At 46.5% G+C, this 23,947-nt stretch overlaps 1 protein-coding gene across 2 annotated transcripts in view; it reads left to right on the forward strand.

Moving 5' to 3' along the window:
• Positions 1-23,947, forward strand: part of STK32B (serine/threonine kinase 32B) — a gene marked incomplete at both ends in the record, with an annotated part of 391,796 nt that overhangs the window by 246,370 nt on the left and 121,479 nt on the right. For both annotated transcript variants that reach the window (XM_080698041.1, XM_080698042.1), the window contains one exon: positions 1,303-1,476. In XM_080698041.1, coding sequence (XP_080554167.1) covers positions 1,303-1,476 — 174 coding nt within the window. The remainder of the gene's footprint in view (positions 1-1,302; positions 1,477-23,947) is intronic.

A 23,947-nucleotide genomic window follows, 5' to 3' on the forward strand; every position in this document is an offset into this window, starting at 1 on the left:
GACTTGACAGCGTTTTCGGGTGTCACGATGCTCTTCTGCAAGTGCTTAGCAACATCCTCAGGAGTTCTGCGGCGGGCTCTTCCATCCTTAGGAAGCCCATGTGCATTTTTTATGAAAAACAAATTCAATACTACATTGGTTTTCTATACAAAACCCCAAATAAACAAAATTAAATGCCACCCTTTATAAAACTTCATGTCTTGAAAACATCAAACTTTTTAAATTCTATGTTCTGTGGGTGGACTGGGCTCCACTGGGAAGTTCCTCTTCACGTGATGCAGCTGAGGCTGCCGAGGAAAGCCCACCTGGCCAAGGTGGGCCACCTGCGGCTGGCCATTGGTGCTGGCTGTCATCAGAGCTCAGCTGGGACTGTTGGCGGGAATGCTTTGGTTTTCTTCCCTGTGGTCTCTCCTGGCTCAGGATCTGGCCAATGTCCAAAGCTAAGAAGTAGAAATTGCCGGTTTCTGTAATGCCTGGATTTGGAGTCTCAGCGCATCCCTGCATTCAGGAGCTGCAGGAACAAGCACCCTCTGCAGGCAGCAGCCTGTGCAGGGACCCAGGGACGGTTGGGGCAATACCTCTCACCTTTGTTGAGAGGCCCTTGTTCCTTTCCAAGAAAATGTTCTTCAGAGTCAACAACTACACAGCCTCTTGACATGTGTGCAAGCTCCCATCATTCTGATAAAATGCCTGAGTGATCAACTTTAAAAGAGAAAAGACTTACTTGGGCTTATAGTTTCGGAGGCTCCAGTTCATGGTCACTTGGCCCTGTTGCTCTGGGCACATCATGGTGGGAGCACGTGGTAAAAAAAGGCCTGTTCACCTCCTGGTAGCCAGGAAGCTAAGAGGGAGGAAGGGCAGGGTCCCAAAGACCCCTTCAGAAGCATCCCAAAAAACCTATCCTCCTCCCATGAGGTCCCACCTCTTAAAAGTTGTAGCACCTCCCAGTCATGCCACAGTCTCCAACGCACAGACCTTTGGAAGACACTTCTGATCCAAACCCTGGCAACATGGACTTAAAGCCTCCATTGAACAGCTTGCAGCAACATGTTAGAGTCCCGTGCTCATTGTGAAAGGTTGTCTATCTCTCTGAACAAATGCGGGGTGCTCCAGCATGTGAGAAGTGGGGGCTCTGACACTGCAGAGGCAGCCTGGAGACCAAAAGCCATTGCCCCTCCTCCTCTCTTCCCCTCCCGCAGGACTTGGGCAGCACCAGCTTCTCTTTGGGCCTCAGTTTGCTCCTTTGTAAATTGGGGTTACTGGTCTCCACCCTGACCCTCGTCTGTCCTCCTGCTCTCCCAGGTACTCATTCCAGGACGAGGAAGACATGTTCATGGTGGTGGACCTGCTGCTGGGCGGGGACCTGCGCTACCATCTGCAGCAGAGCGTGCATTTCACAGAGGGAGCCGTGAAGCTCTACCTGTGCGAGCTGGCACTGGCTCTGGAGTACCTGCAGAGACACCACATCATCCACAGGTAACCGGCCGCCGGCGGGGCGCGGGCACATGGGGCTGGTGGGCGCAGGCTGCAGCAATAGGAGGAGCATGGTGTCCTGACGTGTCTGGAAGTGGCATTTACGGAAATTGCCAGTTTCCGTAATGCCACTGCATTACGTGGGGGCAGCGCTGCAGAGCACCTTCATCACTGCTTTTACGTTCTCTGTGGACAGCAGGCCATATTATTGCTTGAGACAAGGTGGATTACGCCTGCCTCTGGCACTGCTGGGTAGGGCACAGCACTCATGAGTTCGTGTCTTTTAGTCCTTCTGTTCATGTGCTCCTTAGCTCCTCTGTTCATGTGCTCCTTAACTCCTCTGTTCATGTGCTCCTTAGCTTCTCTGTGTGTTTTTTAGTTCCTCCGTTCATGTGTTCCTTAACTCCTCTGTTCATGTGTTCCTTAGCTCCTCTGTTCATGTGTTTTTTAGTCCCGCTGTTCTTGTGCTCCTTAGCTCCTCTGTTCATGTGTTTTTTAGTCCCTCTGTTCATGTGTTCCTTAGCTCCTCTGTTCGTGTGTTTTTTAGTCCCTCTGTTCTTGTGCTCCTTAGCTCCTCTGTTCATGTGTTTTTAGTCCCTCTGTTCATGTGTTCCTTAGCTCCTCTGTTCGTGTGTTTTTTAGTTCCTCCGTTCATGTGTTCCTTTGCTCCCCTGTTCTTGTGCTCCTTAGCTCCTCTGTTCATGTGTTTTTTAGTCCCGCTGTTCTTGTGCTCCTTAGCTCCTCTGTTCATGTGTTTTTTAGTCCCTCTGTTCATGTGTTCCTTAGCTCCTCTGTTCATGTGTTTTTTAGTCCCGCTGTTCTTGTGCTCCTTAGCTCTTCTGTTCGTGTGTTTTTTAGTTCCTCTGTTCATGTGGTCCTTAGCTCCTCTGTTCGTGTGTTTTTTAGTCCCTCTGTTCATGTGCTCCTTAGCTCCTCTGTTCGTGTGTTTTTTAGTCCCGCTGTTCTTGTGTTCCTTAGCTCCTCTGTTCGTGTGTTTTTTAGTCCCGCTGTTCTTGTGCTCCTTAGCTCTTCTGTTCGTGTGTTTTTTAGTCCCTCTGTTCATGTGCTCCTTAGCTCCTCTGTTCGTGTGTTTTTTAGTCCCTCTGTTCATGTGCTCCTTAGCTCCTCTGTTCGTGTGTTTTTTAGTTCCTCCGTTCATGTGTTCCTTTGCTCCCCTGTTCTTGTGCTCCTTAGCTCTGATCCAGGGTTCCTGGAAGGCTAGGATGTCTGCCCCTCCTGCTCAAGTTGATGGGATCTCAGTGCATTGTTTTACTAGTGTGTTTGTGCAGGAGGGATTCTGCTGTCTCCCTCCCATCCTTTGAATTGGGTGCTGTGTGTCCAGGAGGACTTCTTTCTCTTGGGAGGTGTTAGTGCTGGTTCTGGGCTTTGGATAAAAGCTCCATGGTCCACTGCCTCCGTGGGGACCTCCCTCTTCCTTGCCAGCACTGACAGTGTCCTGATCATAAGAGGGGTAAAGCGAGCTTGTCTGCAGGTGCAGGAGCTCCACAAGAGGCGTTGGAGGTGGTGGCTTCATTAGAAGGCTTCTCACCAGCCACTGCGAGGACCCAAGAGGGCTCCAGAGGTGCTCACCTGTGGTCTCTCACTGTGCCTGTCTGATCTGTGTTCTGATGTGTGATCTCAGAAGAAAAGACCAGGGCTTGAACTTCTAGGTAAAGAAGGCAGATTAAACACACACACACACACACACACACACACACACACACAAATACACACACATACAAACACACACACAAATACACACACATACAAACACACACACACACACACACACACACACACACACACACACTCTTACTTTTTCCCTTCTAAGATTCCAATAAAATGACAGAAAAGGATATTTGGAAAAAAGTTTTAAATAAATTCATTAAAATGAAGGAAACTGAATAGAGACTGTAGCACAAAAAGGGGAGGGAGTAAAAAGATGTGGACTGAGAAATGACTTAGAGTACAGGAACCTGAATGTAAACTGGCCACTGGGGGTGTCCATACTGCCAGACACTGAAGAACTCCCCCACCCATGGGCTCAAGGAGGGGCTGCAGTCTCTCTGGAGGGAGTTGGAGTGAAAAAGAGCCCCTGTGAGAAGGGGCTAAAGACCTTCAAGTCCTGGGGACGCAGCCCCTCTCTCCACTCAGCACTGCGAGGTGAGGTAGCTGTCCCCCTCTCATTGGTCCTCTAGCAAGGGTGACATAGAGAGTCCGGACTAAGGGTCATCATCCTTGGCTGTGTTGGGATACTGCACTCATGGCAGAAATTTTATCTAAATATATACTGAACAGATGCTGAGATACCAACCTCCTGGCCCTAGTGCCATCAAAGAACGGTTCCTCTGGGCCTTGCTTCTGGGCAGAACCTCAAGTGGTTTCCATGGGAACTGATTAAGCAAGAGGAAGCCACTGTGACATCACTGGTTGCCATGGCACCCTAGAGTGTCACTTGTGGTCCACAAGCCATTCTTGTTCATTATCGGCTCTCAACTAGGTCAGCAGCCATCAAGGATTATCAGACATCCACGGAGATCTGTGAACAGGGACATTACGAGCCAAGCTGTCCAATGAGACGCAAGCTGGGAATTCACAGACTCTGAACACATCAAAATAACTATTATCAGTATTTTTGGAAGGATAAGAGAGAACTTTTGTGATTGTAAAATAAAAGATTATTTTTTTAATTCAGAGAGCAAACATTAGTTCTCCGATAAACTAAAAGTATAAAAGCAGAAGAGAAAAACTAAAAAGACATGTTGTAAGGTACGGTCTCTTTCCTATCCTGTCCAATTCCATAGAGAGATAGAGAAGGTGACAAAAGGCAAGAAAGAGGCCCAGTCCAGAAATGTCGCCCACAGACAAAAAACAGACAGGAAGAAATAAGTAAGGAAATGATTAAAGGAAATTTTCCAGACCTGAAACACATGAGTTTCCAGGTTGAAAGAACCTGTCAAGGGCTCACAGCCATGGCTGGAAGTGACACACACCCAGAATAAACTTCGGATCTGATGGACTTCCAGAGAGCAGCCACTGGCCATAAGAGCCGAAGGAGCACAAGAGTGCTGGGTTTCTAAAATCTAAATTTCTAAATCTAAACTTCTAAAATGTTAGAAGTTGTGCAGACATGCTGGTCAAGCATAAAGGTTCACATGGCCACAGGTTCCAGTCTCAAATGCTGGGCCTTCCGTACACCTCTCAAATGCCAGGAAATGAGATGAAGGAATGAAGGAATCCATCGAGAAGGAGGAAGAAAAAGATGCCAAAAGCTGATGCTCCAGCAAAGAGAGGCGGAGGAAGCCCTGGGAGGTGCTGGAAGGTGGCCATTGTCCTGGGGCAGCTCAGGACCGCTGGAGTTGTGGGAAGACCCTGGGAGACTTCTTCAGAGAGAGTGAACTGATAGAATTACTGAGGCTTTGGAGGAGAGTTGTTTTTTTTTTTAAGTTGGCAAAGAATCTGAAATTGAATTAGTGAAAAAAATCCATCTAAAAAAAAAAAATCTGAAAATCTGGGGTAGTGATGGAGGCCTGTAATCCCAGTACTTGATATGCAGAGACAAGACAGTTGCAAGTTCAAGGCCAGCCCCAGAAATTTAGTGAGATAGATTCCTCAGCAACTTAGCAAGATCCTGTTTCAAAATAAAAACTTTTTTAAAGGCTGGGGGTTGTGGCTAAGAGATAGAACACCCTGGGTTCTATCCCCAGTAACAAGAAAAACAAAAATACTTCAACAATAAAAAGGGAAGACAGTTATTAATTTTAGGTAATGAAAATGTAGCACAGTGGATGTTATGTATCATCCATGCATAGTCTGCAGCTCACTACATGGTTCATCTCTGCATATAATACCTAATTCTAGTTACCAGAAAATTGATCTAACTAAAAATACCATCGTACTCCATTTTTGAAAGTAAGGGAAGGAAGGTTATGTGTGTCTTCTGGGGACTGGAAAAGAAAGTTTGTCGCGTCCTCACCTTTCATTAGAAAGAGCCTGAAATGGAACGTGAAGGGCTCATGTGAGTCTATCATGTAGAGGTAAGGCGTGAAATGCCAAACTTAAAATCTGAAAGACGGATGGAGGAGGTAACCAAGGGAGGGGCGGAGCCTTGCTATACTCTAACAGAGCCTGAAAATATTTGGCTCTTTATTTACACATATCATGTTCATACAAATAACAATAACAAACAATAAAACAAAGAATAGGAAGAGGACCATTGTGCCTCCAGGCAGGAGCTGTGGAGAAGCTGGCTCAGTATGAAGTAGAGGGCGCTGCTGGGGCCCAGGGCTCGCTCCCCCGGTCCTCCTGGTTTTGGGCTACAAAGGTGCTTGGTTTTCTGGAGTCTTGTTTGCAATCACTGTGCCGTACTTGGTGAAGAGGGCTGCCAGGGACCTGTATGCTTCTGTGGCTGTTTGTGATGCTTTGCAGGTGTGGAAAGTAAAGGCCTTTTCACCAATCTGGTATACTTGCATCATTCATGAATTAGCAAAACCACGCCTGCCCTTTGTGCCGCCAACCACATATTTCCCCCGGTTCCCTGAGAGACTGAGTCATGTAGACATTGGTGGGATAGATGCCAACCTTTAAGAGCAGAGCCAGGGAAAGACCAAGTAGAAAAGGGAACCGTCACAGTACAAAACACTGGATTTCAGCAAATGTGGTTTCTGTTATTTTGTTTTTATTGTTTTTGTTTGTTTGCTTGGTACTGGGGATTGAATCCAAGGGCATTGTACCTCTGAGCTACACCTACAGTAGTTTTTATTTTTGTTATTTTGAGACAGTCTTGCTAAATTTTAGAGAGTCTTGCAAAATTGCTGAGGCTGGCCTTGAACCTGCAGTCCTACCATCTCAGCCTCCCAACCACTGGGATTACAAACATGCACCACCATACCCAGCTCAGCAGATGCCTTCAAATCACTCTCAAAATCACTTCTTCCATGGACTCACTGGCTCTTTGCTTTCACATATGTACCCTGGAGAAAAGGAGCTATCCAGTAATTTAGAGGATTTTTTAAATTGACTAAGTGTAATGGTTAATTTTGTGTATGAACTTGACTGGGCTAGGGAATGCCCAGATGGCTGATTAGACATCATCTTGGGAGAGTGTTTCCAGAAGAGATTGGCATTCGAACAGGAGAACTGAGTGCAGCGGAGACTTCCCCAGTGTAGACAGGTATCGTCCGATCCTTTGAGAGCCCCAAAGCACAGAAAGTATGGGGAAGGGCAAAGTCACTCTGGACTTCAACAGAGACCACCGTCTTCTCCTGTCCTTACAACTATTGCCCTGGGGCACTTTCCCTGCCAGCCTCCCAATTCTTAGGTCTTTGGACTTCCCATGAATCCTACCATTGGCTCCCCCCAGCCTCTGGCTTGCAGAAGGCAGCCTGTCTCCCATTAGCTTTTAGAGCCTTGTGAGCCAACTCCCATGGCAACTCTCATATCTTCTATCTATCTATCTATCCATCCATCCACCCATCTATATCTATCATCTGTCACCTATTTATCAGTCTACCCTCTATCTTCCTATCTAGTGGATTCTCTTTCTCTAGAGAACCACAACTACTACAGTTGAGTTACCTTACCAGTTACCTTACCAGTTCCACAATTGTAGGCTTGGCAAAGATTTGTCCTCTCTTTTCTCCTTCCCATACTGTCCATAGATTTCCTTTTCAGTGTGTCTGTGAGTACAGATCTAAAGTTATGTGCATCTGTACATGGTGTGCATGGTGATATATGGCAGTCCTGTGCAATGTTTTGCATTAGTCCAACAGCTAAATTTATAAAAACCCCCCCTCCGGAATGTGCCAGACACTCTCAGAGCCATATTTTATACGTACAGACACATGCTTCTTGTTTCAAAGTAGACACGCTCAGAAGTGGATCACTCCACAGAAACAAGCCCAGGTTTGATCAGCACGGATTTCACCCCCTACCTTGGTGGACTTGGGCAAGTCACCTGCCTCTCCATTTTTTTGACTTCAGTTTTCTAATCTGTAAAATGTCTCTGTTGTCCTGCACTTCACAGAGCTATTATGAAAATTCAACGAGAAATTGTTTACAAAGAACTTAACTGTGCCTGACTTCCTCTAAGTGCCTTTGTGGCCCTTTCCCTGGGAGACTTGATGTTGCTTCCAGAAGTTCAGTCCGTCCTGTACACTCAGTGATGATGCATCTCCGTTCTTTGAGGATGGTGTTAGGTCTTTAGGACATAGGAGGTGTTTCAAGGCATAACCTGGTGAGCATGGTAGTATCCAGGCAGAAAAATACCACTGTAGATTCAAATAAATGAACATTTTCAAACAATTAGATTTGCCTTCATAGAACCACAATTGGTTCTTTGCTCATTCAACAGCCATCCTGGCCAAGCATCGTGTGAACCCCAAGGAGAAAAATCATGGAAACAATGTGATCCTCCTGTCACCACCTCCCAAGTACTAGGATTACAGGCATGTGCCACTGTGCCCAACTTCACTCTGGCTTTTAAAGATCAATCCAGAGTCACATGCACCTGAAGCCCTACACAGCAACCACTTATTGACAGGTAAGAGCAGAAGTTAAATGCTAATTGGACTTGGTTTGCACAAAATCTCAAGTAAAACTTTTCACCAGGGGGGATTCCTGCATAAAATCGTGGTCTGAGGATGCCTGTGAGCGACCCATTAGGCACTGTCAGGTTCTCTGATACTTACATGAAGAAGCCAACTGCCCCAGCCCTTGAGATTGGAGAGTCACAGGCAGCTCTCCTGGGAAAGCTTTAGTCTATGCTTTTATTAGTGCATTGCAATCATGCCTCATAGTGAGGTCAACATGACAAAAACATACAGGCCCCAGCTCTTGGGGCACTCCCCTCTGTATCCCACCCTGTTCCTCCCAACCTTGAGGGGCTAGGGAAACCAGTAACGATACATCTATATGTTGCTTTTGCTTGTATGTGCATATAAAATACACTCGAGGCAGCACCTCTCCGCCTCCCGCCTCCTGGAAGCTGCACGGTGTCTTGAGGGCACAGTGCCTGTCTCCAGCGGCGGCTGCGCAAACTTATGGAGTGGCATCAGCACCCCGTGGGGTGGGGGGCGCGTGTGGGGTGGGCTGCTACTTTTGCGGGTGGATTCACTCCCTCGTGCTGTTGCCTCTTGAATGCTGGAATGACACTGGATCTCGGCTCTTGCTAATTTGGCAAACTTGCCTGTGTGCTTTGCCCAGAAAACAAATTGCAAAATGAGGCCGACTCATCTGGCCAGTCTTGCCTGACTGCAAAGTCAAGGGTGTTGAAACCATAGGGATGGGGATTACACCATGTGGCAAAATAAGACCAGAGTGCCCGTCCCGTGCCACGTGCTCCTTGCCAAGGGCTTGCCCCACATGCGGCGTGGAGGATGGAAGGTTCCGGGTTGTCCTAACTGGACACTTTAGCGGCTTTAGTTGCACCTCGGGTGGTGTCCTGCTCTCTCTGGGCCTTCTTCTGGTGAGATGTAAAGTTCATGAACAAGCCCAAAGCTCTGGCCTAATCCACACAGTGGGGGACTCAGAAGTGAGACTCTGAAGGGGACGGATCCCAGACTCCATAACTGACAGTGGGGAGGGTCGGGTGCCCTGTGTGTGGCAGGGTGGCCGGGCCACTTGTCGCTGCAGAGAGCTGTGCTAAAGCCGAGTGTGGTGGCACACACCTGTGACGGCATTACTTGGGAGGCTGAGACAGGAGGATCACTGGTCAGCACATGGCCACTTAGCAAGACCCTGTTTCCAAATGATAAAATAAAAAGGTCTGAGGGTGTAGCTCAAAGGTAGAACACCCCTGGGTTGAATGCCCAATAGCGCATTCCCCATGCAACACACACACACACACACACACACACACACACACACACACACACACGTAGTACCAAGAGTTTTCACACCACATTCCTGGCACTCCTTGGCTGGTGGCAGCGTCTCTGTGATCTCTACTTTTGTCTTCTCCTGGACCCATCCTCCACAGGTCTCCTGTCTCCAGCCTGCCTTTCCCTTATCATGACACCAGGCACTGGATGTGGGGCCACCCTAAACCTAGGACAATCTCACCTCAAGATACTTACATTAATTACTTCTTCAAAGACACTATGCCCAAACAAAGCCACTTTCATAGACAGTGGTTTGGGACTTGGATAGAGTTTTAAAGGGATACAGTTTACCCACTTGCCTTAGGTTCCAGCTCCCCAGCTGCTGAAAAACCAGTGGAGTGGCACCCTTTCATGCACCATGTGAGCTCTGTCCGCACCCCAGGAGCACTGGCCTGCACTGGCTCACTGGGCACAGGGGACATCTAGAACTGTAAACTTCTCAGAGCACATTTTCAGGCTTATTTCAATTTCTCAATTCCTAGTACAGGTCCTGGAAAGTAGTAAGTGTTTAATAAATATGTAAGCCTTGGATGAATGATTGAGACCAAGGAATTAAAAGAGTTTTGCCCAGGTTCCTTCTGTCCTGACAGAATGAAGCAAACTGACTCTCAGGGTCACAGTCAGCCAGTCACTAAGTATTTAGTGTGTGCCCTATGACAAAGTGGAAGCCACGATGCATGCATAACTGTGATGCTCTGTTCAAATCCCAGGCATGCCACGAGGACACGGTAAGCATCTATGATGTGCCCACCACTAGACCAGGCCTGGGAAGACAGGTGTAATGACAGTCTCTGTTGGTCCGGGAAGGCCCAGAGAGTGCCCATCGTTTGGTAGAACATGGAGCAGTAAGGATGACATTTGGCACCAGGGATCAACCACACTCTTGGGGCATGATGACATCTAATTAGGCTTTGTGTTTTGGAAAAGAAGGGTATTTCCCAACATAAAGCACTCCAGAAAAATGCTCTCTGGGGCAGCCTGGGTGTACATTAGCTAGTGGCAGTAGAAATCGTTACAGTCCTGTTGGCAAGGCATTTGGCAATAAGAATCAAGTGCTTTTTAAATATTCATGCACTTTGACCCAGCAGTTTTACTTACTGGAGTGTATCTTCGGATTCAAGTCCAGCCTGCATAAAAAGCTTTATGTGGGAGGAAATTTATAATAGCTCTGCTTGTGATGACCAAGAATTTTGCAGTGGCCTAAAGAGAAGGAATTGGCTTGTTAAACTCCATACATCCTTTTAAGAGAATATGAGACTATAATGTATCCATATATAAGGCTTGCTACGAAAACCCTGCAGTGGTGAAAAGAGCTATTTTTATCATCTTGAGACAAAATTATAGCTTATAAAATTTGTGACTATGTAAAGAAATGTCTGCTTATTAAACAAAAGAGGCTAAGAAGCAGTTTCCCAGTATACTTGGGATCAAAAGGAGATTCCACGTAATTTCTCTTTTCTTTTTCTATTTTGAAATTTTCTTTAATGAGCATATCATCCCTTTAATGAAGAAAAGCATAGCATAATTAACTGTCTCTCTAAAGGGAAAGTTTTTATCAACACAATCTTTAGATTAGACCACCTGGCCAAACCCTGGAGCCACTATCCACCCAGCAGCAGCTGCGAGCACTAAGAAGTCAGCTTAAATTCTTCTTGTCTTTGTCATCATTAAAATGGGATCACTTGATTAAAATGGGCTCCATTGAGGGTGGAATGAAATTATCCATGACATCACAGGGCACAGTTTTGCTTAGCATACCAGACTCTCAAAAATCAATAATAAAAACTAATAAGCCAGGCACAGTGTCACACTTCTGTAATCCCAGTACTTGGGAGGCTGAGACAGAAGAATCGCAGGTTTGAGCCCAGCCTCAGCAACTTAGTGAGGCCCTATGTCAAAATGAAAAATAAAATAGGGCTGAGTGTGTAGCTCAGAGGTAGAATGCCTCTGGATTCAGGATTCAATCCCCAGTAAACACACACACACACACACACACACACACACACACACACACACTATAATAAACGTAGGATAAAACTGATATGACCTATTTTTATATCCTGGATAATTCCCTAAACCTTCCTTCTTCCCATTGAACCAAAAATATATTGCCAATTCTCATCAGGTGAAAAAATTACTTCAGTATTCCTTCTTAATTACCCTGTGGCTCTGGGGTCATATCAACTACAAAGAAATATTCACCTGGGGGAAAATTGAAGAGATGCCAGAGTGTTGCTTAGGACAGAAATTCTGATTCAGTTTGAGGAGGAAGCTCGCTACTTGGAAGCACAGAGCCCTGGTCTTCCTCCGTCACAGGCTAGCGTTTTGATAATTTATGGCTTTGTGATGATAGAAAAGTGAGCTACAAGAGGCTCCAATTTATTCCTTAAAGGGATTGTTCCATCTCCTGGGTAAAAATTGCTTCCACGATTGGGGAGAAAGTATTTCTGCTCAACAATAAATTTCGGAAATAGGGACGTGGGTCTCCACATAACATTAAAGACACCAGAATGAAATCTTGGAAGCAGGAAATGAAAAGCAAAAACCAAATCTCTCAAAGGAGCCAATAAATTAGAGGCAGTTTTGCAGACGATGTTCCAAGGCAAGAGAGAGAATGCAGTGTCAGGAAATCAGACCGGCGTTTCTGGGAATGGCGCTGTTCAGTGAGAACACTAAGGTCTCTAGAGCTTCGTGCCCCCTCCATGGTTCTGAGTCTCCTCCCAAGTAATCTCCCTTGCTCACACAGCCATCCAGTATGCAAAAATGGGAAAGTTCCAAAGCTAGGGCACTAAGGATAAAGACATTAAGGAAAAAATAAAGAACTCAGTGCTTGAGAAGATTAAATCCTTACAAGAGAATCCCACTAATTATTAAAAATATCAGCTACCATATTTGGTCTTTTACCACCATGTGCCAGGACACACACGCACACAGAGACACACATATGAACACAAACATTTGCCCATATATATATTTCTGTTTTATTATAATCCAATGTGCCCTTCTCTCCCCTGGTTTTGAAAGTAAAGGAAATAAAGATCTGGGAAGGATATGAATCATAGGGGAGATGGGAGGGAGGCAGAGGCGCAGGAGGCGAGGTGACGTGTATGCTCATGCTCCTCCTGGACTCAGAGGAGCTGGGCTTTGAAGTCTTGTCAGCACTCTGATGGTTGCAGATGGTAAAATACATTTGCCAAAAGGAGAAATTGGCAAAGAAACGGGTTGGCAGTTGCTGACTAGTGTTAGTGCTTTGATAACACTTCAAGTTTTCTTCCATGAGCCCTTCAGTGCAGGGTTATCATGTGCAGGCTTTATCTTGTAACAGATGCTGAAAGGATTGTTGAAATAATTCTTAAAGTTAGATGGGGACCAAGATAGGGAAAGAGGAAGATGGTGAATTTTTTTTATATTTATAGGTTTGTGGCACCTGATTTGGAACCTGGCATTATCTTGCTTGGGCTAAATCTGGTAACATTCTCTGCAGCCTAGAGAAACTGAGATGTTCATTTATCTATCCCTGCATCCATCTGTCCATCCATCCATCCATACATCAGTCTACCCATCTATCCATGTATACCATCATAATGGTATAATCATATAATGGTCATCCATTTATGGTCATTCATCCATCTATCTTCCCATCCATCCATCCATCCATCCATCCATCCATCTTTCCATTCATCCATCTACTCATACATACATCCATTCACTTATCCATCCACTTATTCATATATCCACACATCCATTCACATATCCATCCATTTCTGTATCTCTTCACTAATCTATGGATGCATGCATGCATACACACACACATTCACCCACCCACCCATTCATCCACTCATCTGTCCATTGATTGATTGATTGATAGATCCATCCATCCAGCTATCCATCCATCCACTCATACACACATACATATTCGCCCACCCATCCATCTCTTCCTGTCTCTCTTTACTCACCCATACACCTCTCTATCTATTCATCCAGCCACTCATTGGTGACTTACCTGGGATCCACATCTTTCCAGGCTTAGGAGGCATCAAGGGGGTTTCTGCCTTCTTGGCTCTTAAGTTGTAGTGGAGAGAGCCAGACCATGAAGATGTAAGCATGTCTATAACATGTCAGATAGTGACGAGTGCTGTGAAATGCAGTGTGTGGAAGGTAGAATGCAGTGGGAGAGGGAGTGCTCTGATTGAGTCCTGTGTGTGGAACACCATAGGAGGTGAGGGGTCAGAGGTGAGAGGTGAGAGGTGAGAGGTGGCTCTCTAAGGGCCATGTTGCCAGGCAGAAGTGTAAAGGTCACACAAGGGAGGGTGCTTGGTGTGTCTGAGAAACTGAGAGGCCACAATGAGTAGAGCAGTGAGGGCCACTGAGTGCAGCAGGAGGCCTGGCCATGGGAGAGGTGAGACAGGGGAGTAAGAATTTACTGCCTTGGCTTTTACCCTGAGAGAGTGGGAAGCTACTACAGGTTTTGAACAGAGAAACAATATGATGTGGTCTATGCTCTTGATGGTGTTGTACACTGGCTGCTTTCTACAGGATCTTTCTGGCTGCGTAAAAGAGGGGCTGCAGGCAGGAGGTGGAGAGAGAGCCTCCCTTTCTGAAGATGAAAAGGAGGCAGAGGCTCTAGTAGAGATCAGAAGGCCATGCTGATGGTGACCACATAACTGCTTCCCAGATCTCTTTTGGTCGAATCAGTCATGGCTCAGTTCCCTGGAAAGAAAGACTAGAGGGCAGCTGTTAATCATTTGAAAGATTCCCCTGTGAGGTACCAGGTCCTATGCTACACTCTGGGGTGACACAATCGGGTAAGAACTTCCGACCTTCAAAGCACTCCATGCCCAGGGTGGCCAGGGTGGGGTGGGGGAGATCTGAAATGCTCACAGATGACATTAACAAGGAAGGCAGCTCCTAATGCTTTGGGAGAAAGTTCTAGGCCAGGACGTCACTGTGGGCAGTCCTGGAGAGGGTGTCAGGAGAGATCAGCTGACTCTTCGTGGCACAGTCAGGTGTAGCTCTGTTCAAGGGACTGTTTGCTTTCTGATCACTGGAGACGGGGTGGGTTGGGGCCATTAGTAATGCAGATGGGCCAAGCTAAGTTTTGGAGTCAGGTCAGTCAGTCAGGTGGCTTTATAGTTGAATAGATAAAAAAAGCTGCAAAGAAGCTAAATCCAGTGTTTCATTTTAATTGTGGTAAAATGCACACAACATACAATTTACCATCTGACTATATTTTAGTGTAGAGTAGTCCAGGAGTGGTAAGTCCTCTCCCAGTGTAAGGCAATTGAGATTCCAACTCTTCATCTTGTAAAACTGAAATTCTGTGTCTTTAAACAGCAAGTCCACATTTTCCCTCCCTCACACAGCCCTTAGAAACCACAATGCTTTCTGTCTCTGAATTTGACTCTGCTGGTACTTTACAGAAGCAGAATCATACCGTATCTGTCATATTACAGCTGGCTTATTTTACTTCATCTAATGTCCTCACATGTCATCTGTGTTGTGACATGTGTAAGTGTCTGCTTCTTCTTTAAGGTTAAACAATGCCCCACTGTATGGACACACCACATTTTGCATATCCATTTATATACTGATGGATAGTGGGGTGGCCCCCAACGTTTGTCTCTAGTGAGTAATGCTGCTATGAGCTTGAACCCCGCTTCCAATTACTGGGGCATCTGCTCACAGGTGGAACTTCTGGATCACATAAGAATTCTATAGTTAGTGCTTTTAAGGACCAGGTGAACTAGAACTATGTCATGGAGAGCTTCAATTGCTGGACTAAAGAATCCAGGCTTTGTTTTGTAGACCACAGAGATGAATGGTGTACTGTGGAAAGAGAGAGCTAGCTGCCATGCACAGCAGGTACCCTAACAGGAAAAGTGTAGGTCAGGGTAGCCAACAGGGGAGAGCCAAAAGGTCAGTGCCTTTTGGTACTTATGTAAAAGGGAAAATCGAAGTCATATTGCCAGTTGAAGGATGCCAACCATCAGAAGTAACCTTAGTCCTCACACTAATTAAGTACTTCCTTTTCATCACTGTGTAAGGGACTTTGAAATGTTAAGTGTTTCTATGTGGAAGCCAGATTTCTTCCTGCAGTAGTAAACTTTTTAATGTACAAGACTCTGGCACCATCAAGATACATAGATCATACTTTTTTTCCCTAAAGCAATAGAAGTGTTATAGTGTGCGGCGGGTGCTCTCCTTGGTGCTGAAGTAGAAATTGTCCTTTCTTAACTCGAGGTTGGAATTGCAGGTATGAAGGCACACATAAATCACAGGCAACCAACTAAGCCACGGGCATCAAAGAAATAAATTCTAGTTCCTCCTGCCCTCATGATCGATTTGCAAATTGTCAGGCACTGGCTTGGGAATTATCCCTCACCTCTTTCTCTCTCTCATTCCCATAACCACTGAAGTTCAAAACACCAGCAGTTAATCTTTCTGTCCCCGTCCATCATCATATCTCACTGAGGCCAATTTTTTGGCCTCTGAAAAAGTCAGGACACAGGTAGAAACTACCCCAAGCCTTTCAGCCAGAGGGGACTTAGCACAGGGAGAGTAACGAGGATGTGTCTCTTCTGTGTTGAGGAGTAAACAGTAGAGTGCTCTGCCAACCCAGAGATTAGCAGTATCTGAAAGCTGCTATATGCCTCAGAGCTGAGGCCACAGAACAGGAGATAGAACCCTGGAGCTAAGTCCCTGCAGTGCCAACTGGACCCTCAGAAGGTCTGCTCAGTGACAGCTCAGAGATGCGGCTGTGTGGTGTCATCTGAACAGCCACAAGGTGGAGGAGCAGCTGCCTGCTGTAGGTACTGTGCAGACAAGAGGAGGGGCCACCCTGATTTCTCCCAACTCCGCACTTAGGCCCTTCACCTGTGCAAACCTACCCATACTCCAGAAGGCAGGGTGCTTCTGAGCATCACACTCTGTGATACAGGAAACAGAAAGAAGCAGATCTGATTTAAAACAGGTGCGAAGCTTTCTTGTCTCTGGGATGTCAGCAGTCCATGTGCCTGAGACAGTGCTGTTGTGATGTCTCTCCTAACACATGCATCGTCCCTCCCGTGACTTCAGGGGGAGGTGCTTCCTCTCTCTGTTGCCCCGGGACTTCACACAGATAATTTCACTGCCACCCTGGCCACATCCAAGCTGTCCTCAAAGAAGCGTTTCTTCCACCAGACTTCTGTTACCAAATGCCAAGAACCATGTTCATCATCAGCACACAGAGCCTGACTATCAGGAGTGTGGCATATACATAATAGGATCATGCACATTCAGTGTACACATGCCCTTTGCGTACAGGCTTTGAGGGGCTGCACGATCACTTTAATGAGTCTGGCATCACTTCATATTATCTGTACAGCTTGTTTTTAGCTTGGGCTGTATTTTATGATTCGACTTATTTAACAGATGGAGAAAATAGATGTTTAGAGGCTATGATTGCCAAGGCCATGGAGTTATCCAGGCATAGCATCGAGTTCTGCCCCTGGTAAATGGCGCAGGATCCAGGGCCTTGGTGAGGTGTCACCAGAGATACTGAGCACATTTTGTACTTCAAAGGTCATGGCTCAGCTACTGAGCCATCATTTCTCTTAGAAACTATAAGGGTTTTTAAGGTCTGTGACTTTTTAGACTAGGGCAAAGTGACTTCTTGACCAAGATTATGAAGAAGGAAATAAGTCAGGGCAGGGTGCTCTCAGCAGGCAAAGAATCTCGGGTGGAGAACACGCTCATGAGCCGCCCTGTCGTGAATATCCCTCTGTTTCCTTTATTAGTCGATGTGCTTACTAATCATGACACATGTCTTGTTACCTATGGGGGTTCTGCCATATGAGGGATGTTCCTTTAAAGTGTTTACCCAGTTTTTTTTTTAACATAAGAGAATTCAATTCTCATTGCTAATTAAATAATCTTGGTTACTAAGGAGGAAACTGCCTCTTGTATATTTGAGTGAAATTAGCAATTTCAGAATAAGCATCTCCCTCTCTCCAGCTCCACAGAATTGAGTCAAAGCTCTCAATATTTATGTGACTTAATGAATGGGAGGCAGGCTGATGCACACTCTGCTGGAGAGGACTTTATGAAACAAAGTTGAGCTGTGTCACTTTGCCTCCTAACGATGCCATTCACTGCCTCCCCTTTGTCCACAGGAGAAAGCCTGAAGGCCTTAGCCCAGTTGGCAAAACCCTGCACGATGACCCCCCCCTTCATTTTCTTTTAGACAACTTGTCTATTTAAACTAAGGTATAATAATTTGTCCTGGTTGACTGGATGAATTCAGAGTGATAGAAATGTAACTCAATGTTTACAAAAAAGAATATTTTATTTAAAAATTTGGGAAATTCCCTAATGTTCATGATGTACATTAACATATCAAAGTCAATCACTAAGCCAAACATAAGAAGGAGGGAGTGGGGAGGGGATGGGGTGGGACCTGGGTAAGGGCTAATTGGGTGATGTGTGCATGTATGCCTCCACCACCTTGCACTCCATTAAGATGTATGACTACCATGCACCAATAAGAAAATTTTGGGGAACTCAGCATGTGATACTTTTGAGACAGAGAGAGAGACAGACAGACAGACAGACAGACAGACAGACAGACTGACTCAGAGATGAGAGAGAGATAGTGCTTTGTAGGAATCCGCTGGCTTCATTTGCAGACAGACTGTTCCAGTAGGCCACTCCATGCTCCCCACCTCGGCTACCCCAGTGGAAGTGGGTCTTTTTCTTCACCAAACTCATGTATCAACCTAAGAAAATCTTCTGATTGGTTCTTCTTAGATCACACAATTATCTCAGAAACCTCGGATTGGTTCTTTCTAAATCACATGACTCTTCTTGAATGAATTTCTATAGGCAGAGATATTAACTATTCTAATTGAGGCAGCATGAACCATGCAGTGACCCCTTGTAGGCTGAGTGCCATGAACAGCCCCTCCAGTACCATATGTAGTAGAAAGGAGGTTCCACAGAGGAAGAAGGGGGCCAGAAACCATGCTGCACAGAAAAAAATCATAGTACTCCATTCCACCACCCACACATACACTTTTAGCCTTCATGTGCACATGGGTGTCACTGTGTCCCAGAAGTGGCCTCAGATGCTGAGCCGCAGACACAGTCTTCAGGTAGGAAACCTCCTGCCCCACCCAGTGCATGACAGCAGAGGCTTCCCGTGAGGGTCGCAGGGGGCGGCATTTTTAACATTTCAACACACATTTCCTGTGGAGTATTGCAAGTTAATACAGGAGCTTTCTGAGATGTTGACATTACTCATTTTCCAAAAGGGACTGATTAGTGAGTCACCAGGGAAGAGAAGTAGCATGAATTTGAGCAGGCGTGCTTGCCCATCACAAAGGTGTGCTTCTGGGAACTGGTCAGGTGTTACTGTGGGGCTCTCCAGGCCAGCCTTAGGAGGGCCTGAGGTAGGCATTGTGACTCAGCACTGGTGCCCATTGATGCTCACAGGTGTGAAGAGATTACATCACCCACAGTGGCGAGGACCTGGGCGTTTGACCTGTACGCTGCATGCAAAGCCTGTGCCCACTTCCAAAGCACCTGGGTCGGGGATGGGTGGAAGAAGTCGGAGAGCAGAGGCCCCTCAAGCTCTGGCCATGCTCTCTGGGAGTGGTCTCCATTCCCTGAAGCCAGACCCAGTCTCTTCCCTCACCATGCCAGGGGTGACAGGAGCCTCAGGTTACTGGGAGGATGAGGGAGAACATGCATGCGGTCTGACATGTGTCCTGCCCCATCACAGTGTAGTCCTTCCGGCCCCTGCTCCTTACCTTCATGAAGGGTTCCATGGGAAGATAACTTAGCTTTCTTTTCATCTTGATCTCAATCCCCCCACTCCTCTCTCTTCTTTTTCTTTATCTTTTATTTTCTTTTTTTGGGGGGGGGGGTACTGGGGATGGAACCCAAGCTCATTCTACATCTGAGCTACTCTCCCAGCCTTGTTTTTGATTTTGAAACAAGGTCTTACTGAGTTGCAAAGAGCCTCACTAAGTAGCTGAGGCTGCCTTTGAACCACGATCCTCTGGTCTCAGCCTCTCAAATGCTGGGATTACAAGCATCCAGCACCACGCCCGGCTCCCTCTCTCTCTTCTTTCTTCTTTCTTTGTGGTTCTGGGGCTTGGACCCAGGGACATTCTCTCTCTGAGCTACACCACAGCCCTATTTTTTTTTTTAAATTTTGAACCAGGATCTCACGAAGCTGCTGAGGGCCTTGCTAGGTTACTGAGGCTGTCCTCTAACCTGTGATCCTCCTGCCTTAGCCTCCCAAGGACCAGGATTATAGGCATGTGCCATCATGCCTGGGGAGGCTTTTAATCTCATGAAGCCTTCCTTTTATCATGTTTTAAATGTGAGTGTGTGTACCCTCTGGCTGACCATGCAGACAAAGTCAGAAGATCTGTGAGCTGGTGCTCGGTGCTGCATGTGTGAGAAGAGATGCTCGCAGCGCTCCCTCCTGGGGTCGGAGGCATGCGCTCCTAGTCGGCTGTGATCAATTAAATGGCAGTGGTTGTATCAGGCTTCCTGGTGGGCTCTGCAATCATTTGTATTGAGTAAAGGCACTTGGCGTCTCACTTAGATGGATCTGATGCCAGTTCTGACCTTGTCTTTGTTGAAGTTGATGCCAAATTCCTTGAGTGCCAAGTCTAAAACTCAGTGTCCAGTCAACAGTGTTGATGGCCCCCTGATAGCAGCCCTCGTTCATTGCCTGGCCAATGTGTCGTTACCGTATTGAGCGCGCCATCGCATTTAACCCTCCTTCATCACCACACTTTTTCCATTTTTGCCTCTCTGCGCACCAAGGCCCAAGGAGCTTAGATAGTGTATAGAGGATGATGAAGACACAAGCCCTGGGGGGAGTTCCAACCCACTTGTGTGGGCTCCCATGTCCTGACTGCGCCTTCACTCCACACTTAGATTGTAATTTCAGAAGAAAATTGAGTCACCTTTATCTCCTGGAAAGAATTCACATTTCCCCAAGAACTGAGCTGAGACTTTTTAAAAAATGCAGCCCCCAAGCTTTCCTAAGACACTAATGATGCCTTGGCCAATGTCCAGCGAAGGCCATTGGCCCCCCGGGAGTAGGAAATAGCAGGGGTGTCTCTGGGGTAGCTCCTTCTACCTTCTCATTTGTGAGTTGGAAGAGGAAAGATGACAAAATTGTGTGATCCAACCTGGTTAGATTCTGTTTCGTGTAAAGGATTTGGAGTTGTGTGGCCAGCAGCCTCTGTCTTGTCCTGACCCATTGCAATGGGGACTGGGGACCCTCCAGTGGGGTGGTGGAGAGAAGATGGGAAAGAGGAGCACAGGCTTCAGGGCTGGCCACCTGGCTAAGCCCCACCAGACGGAGTGAGTTCTCACTGTCAGGATGGCTCTGGCTTTTAAAAGAGCCAGTTGTTACAAAGCAGGGCCATTCCTCATTTCTTGCTTCTTGTACAGAAGCACTGTGGTCCTTCCCTTTTTCTGCTATGATGCAGCACATGTGGCCACCTGATCTTGTACTTTCAGCTTTAATAACTGTGAGTTAAATTTCTTTGCTTTATAAATTTCCCAGTTTTGCGTATTCTGTTACAGTAATGAAAAACAGACTGTGATGAGTAGGTTGCATTATATCCCAGGAAACTTTGATAGTTACAAATCCATTCTAGTACAATTTAGAACCTGAGTCTGATGGAGGATTCAGAGCCTCCTCCTCCTCCTCCATGGCTGCCCAGATGTGGCTGAGAAGCCTGAGGTAGTGAAATGAGCTGCTCTCAATTCATCTCCCTTTGTGTCATGAGGATGTCAGTATGAGGTCACGTTCTGCCTCTGCAATACCCACTGCTGCTTCTTCCCTCTTCCGGGTTTCTTGCCTCTTTGACATGTTGGTTCAAATAAGAGAGATGATGGGAAGGAAGCTATGTAGCCCCCATGTTGGTCATTTGCTTTTGGCCAGCTAATCATCAGAACCATCTACCTGGAGATTTCCTAGTAATAATGACAGCAAACATACCCTTGTTTGATATAGTTCTAAGGGGTTTATATCCAATAACTCAGAAATTCTCACATAAATCTATGAGTTAAGCCTGTTATTATTCTCAATTGAAATAAGGAATCTCAAAGAGGGCTAGCAATATGTCCAAGGTCACACAGGCAGTCTTGGTGGCTGATGGCCTTGTCTGTCTTCAGATAGCTGGTGGGGAAACCCCATTTTCCTTCAGATCTCTGAGTAACACTCCCCCAAACTAACTGCTGACATCTTCATGCCTGGGGACATAGCAGGAGCCCAGCTAAGTGGTTACCTATGTTCACAGGAAACACACGCATCCTTGCTATGACAGAGGCTGGGGTTGTACGGGGCAGGGCTGGCCTCTTGACATCCTCTTTCTCTGCCTTGCTGCCGCGGGGATGCTGAGCTGTCCCTGAAGCCGCTCTTTCCAAAGTTTATTGTGTGCCAATTGTAGCTGGGCATGTGGCTGCCTAGAATCAACACCATGCTGCCTGCCTTCCTGCTGTGAGTTGTGATCATGTGACTGGCTCCTTGCCAATGAGGTGTGAGCAGATGTCACAGAGCAACAACCAGGAACTTCCCTACGGCTCCATTGCCACCCATCACCTCTTCCTTCACCCTCCATCCATCATCCTGCTTGAATGGACTTGTGATGATTGAAGCGACGTCCTAAGCAATGAGAGACCACAGCACAAGGATGGTGGCATGAGCCCGGATCCCAGTGGTGCCGAGGAACCAGCTTCCAGGCCAACTCTGCACAGGCTGCATATAGGTCCCTATGTGTGAGATAAATAACTTTTTTTAACCCACAATTATCTGGAGGTCAAATCTAATTTTAGCTAATCTCTCTGTGCTTCTTATTCTCATTCTCATTCTCTCTCCTGCTGTTTAGATCATTAGAAAATGGCAGCGAGCTTACCACCTAAGCAGACACCAAGAGGGGGTAGATTGCCATTCATCCACTCTCTTGGGTGGCTCTGATGTCAACCTGTGGGGATCTGGGCTTCAGAGGGTGGGGACACCTCCATCTATTCCCATAGGCAGGGTGGTGGTCATGCCAACCATGCCAGCACTTGTTGAGTCCACTCCTGGGGCCCGTAGCCAGGCTTCAGGATCTCAGTCATGATCCTGGTTGGTACTTTGTCCAGATGTGGCCAAGGTGAATTGTCTCTAGTTATGAAAGAGCACATTGTCAGGACATCCTAAGTGATGGTCTAGGCTGTAGAGTTCTTCAGGACATCTCCTTAGGTCCTCTCTGACTGACTCAGTACCACATGTTGGAGGTATACCATGTTCATGAATGAATGAGCAGACATATGAATAAGTCCTTTAGAAACTCTTTGGAGAGAGTAGAATCCCAGAATGACTAACAATGACATCAGAGGGTGAAGAGAATGAGTCATACCTTTGTTTGCATATCCACGGTGAAGAACAACCTCTTATTCAAGCACCTGGGGCTCCAGTCTCCAAGTCTGGAGTACAGTATGTGTAATAATTTTCCAATTGGATTTCTAGCCAGAGAAGCAGGTGGTACATTGCATGATCTCTGGACTCTGCAGCCCAGAGGCTGGGCTGGAGTCCTGGCGCCTCTGCATCCTTGCCCCTGATCTCAGTGAGGTATTCACCCTTGTTAGAAAAAATATGATCCTGACTTATCCTGAATCTTGTTAAATGAGTAAGAAAGAAGTCGGTTATGGTGGCGCACACCTGTAATCCCAGTGCTTGGGAGGCTAAGGTGGGAAAATCAAAAGTTGGAGGCCAGGCTCACCAACCTAGCAAGACTCTGTTTCAGAATAAAAAATAAAAAATGCTGGGAGTGTAACTCAGGGGTAGAATGTGTCTGAGTTCAATCCCAGTACCAAATACCAAACACACACACACACACACACACACACACACACACACACACACATACACACACACACGAAGATCTGATTTAGGACTATCACAGTGGATGTTAAGATTATCATAATGTCAGAGACGAAGACTGGCTCAACTCCACACATAGCAGGGACATGTGGAACTTCTAGCTGATGAGCAGGTTGAGGGGTTGGTGGATGGAAAGTTGCAAAGAGCCATCAAGAGTGGCATAATCCTCGCTAGATTCCAGATCTGCAGATCATGAGGACTTTGGTACTTTGTCACATTTACTCAGCCCCAATAGCAGTACATCAATGACCAGTAGTGACCGCATTCCAATAAAATGTTAGTTACAAACACAAGATTTGAGCCTCAGAACTTAGGGAGAGCTCTTCTTATATATATATATGGAAGTTGCTGAGTGCTACGACACACATCTCCAGTCCCAGCTACTCAGGAGGCTGAGGCATGAGAATCGGATCGTGTGAACCCAGTCCTGTTGGGTGGTGTGTTATGCTGAACAAGTGTCCTCACTTGTTATCAATATGGTTTGGTATCAATACGGTGACCTCCCAGAAGTAGAGGACCCCCAGGTTTCCTAAGGAGGGGCAGCCGGCCCAGATGAGAACTCCTGTGTGGATCAGGAGTACCACTGATCTCCATAGCAACTGACTAATTTGCAGTCCCACCAACAGTTTAGAAGAGTAGGGCCCACATCTTCACCAGAATTTAT

This window comes from Muscardinus avellanarius (assembly GCF_963383645.1).
Source record: "Muscardinus avellanarius genome assembly, chromosome: 6".
Lineage (NCBI taxonomy): Eukaryota > Metazoa > Chordata > Mammalia > Rodentia > Gliridae > Muscardinus > Muscardinus avellanarius.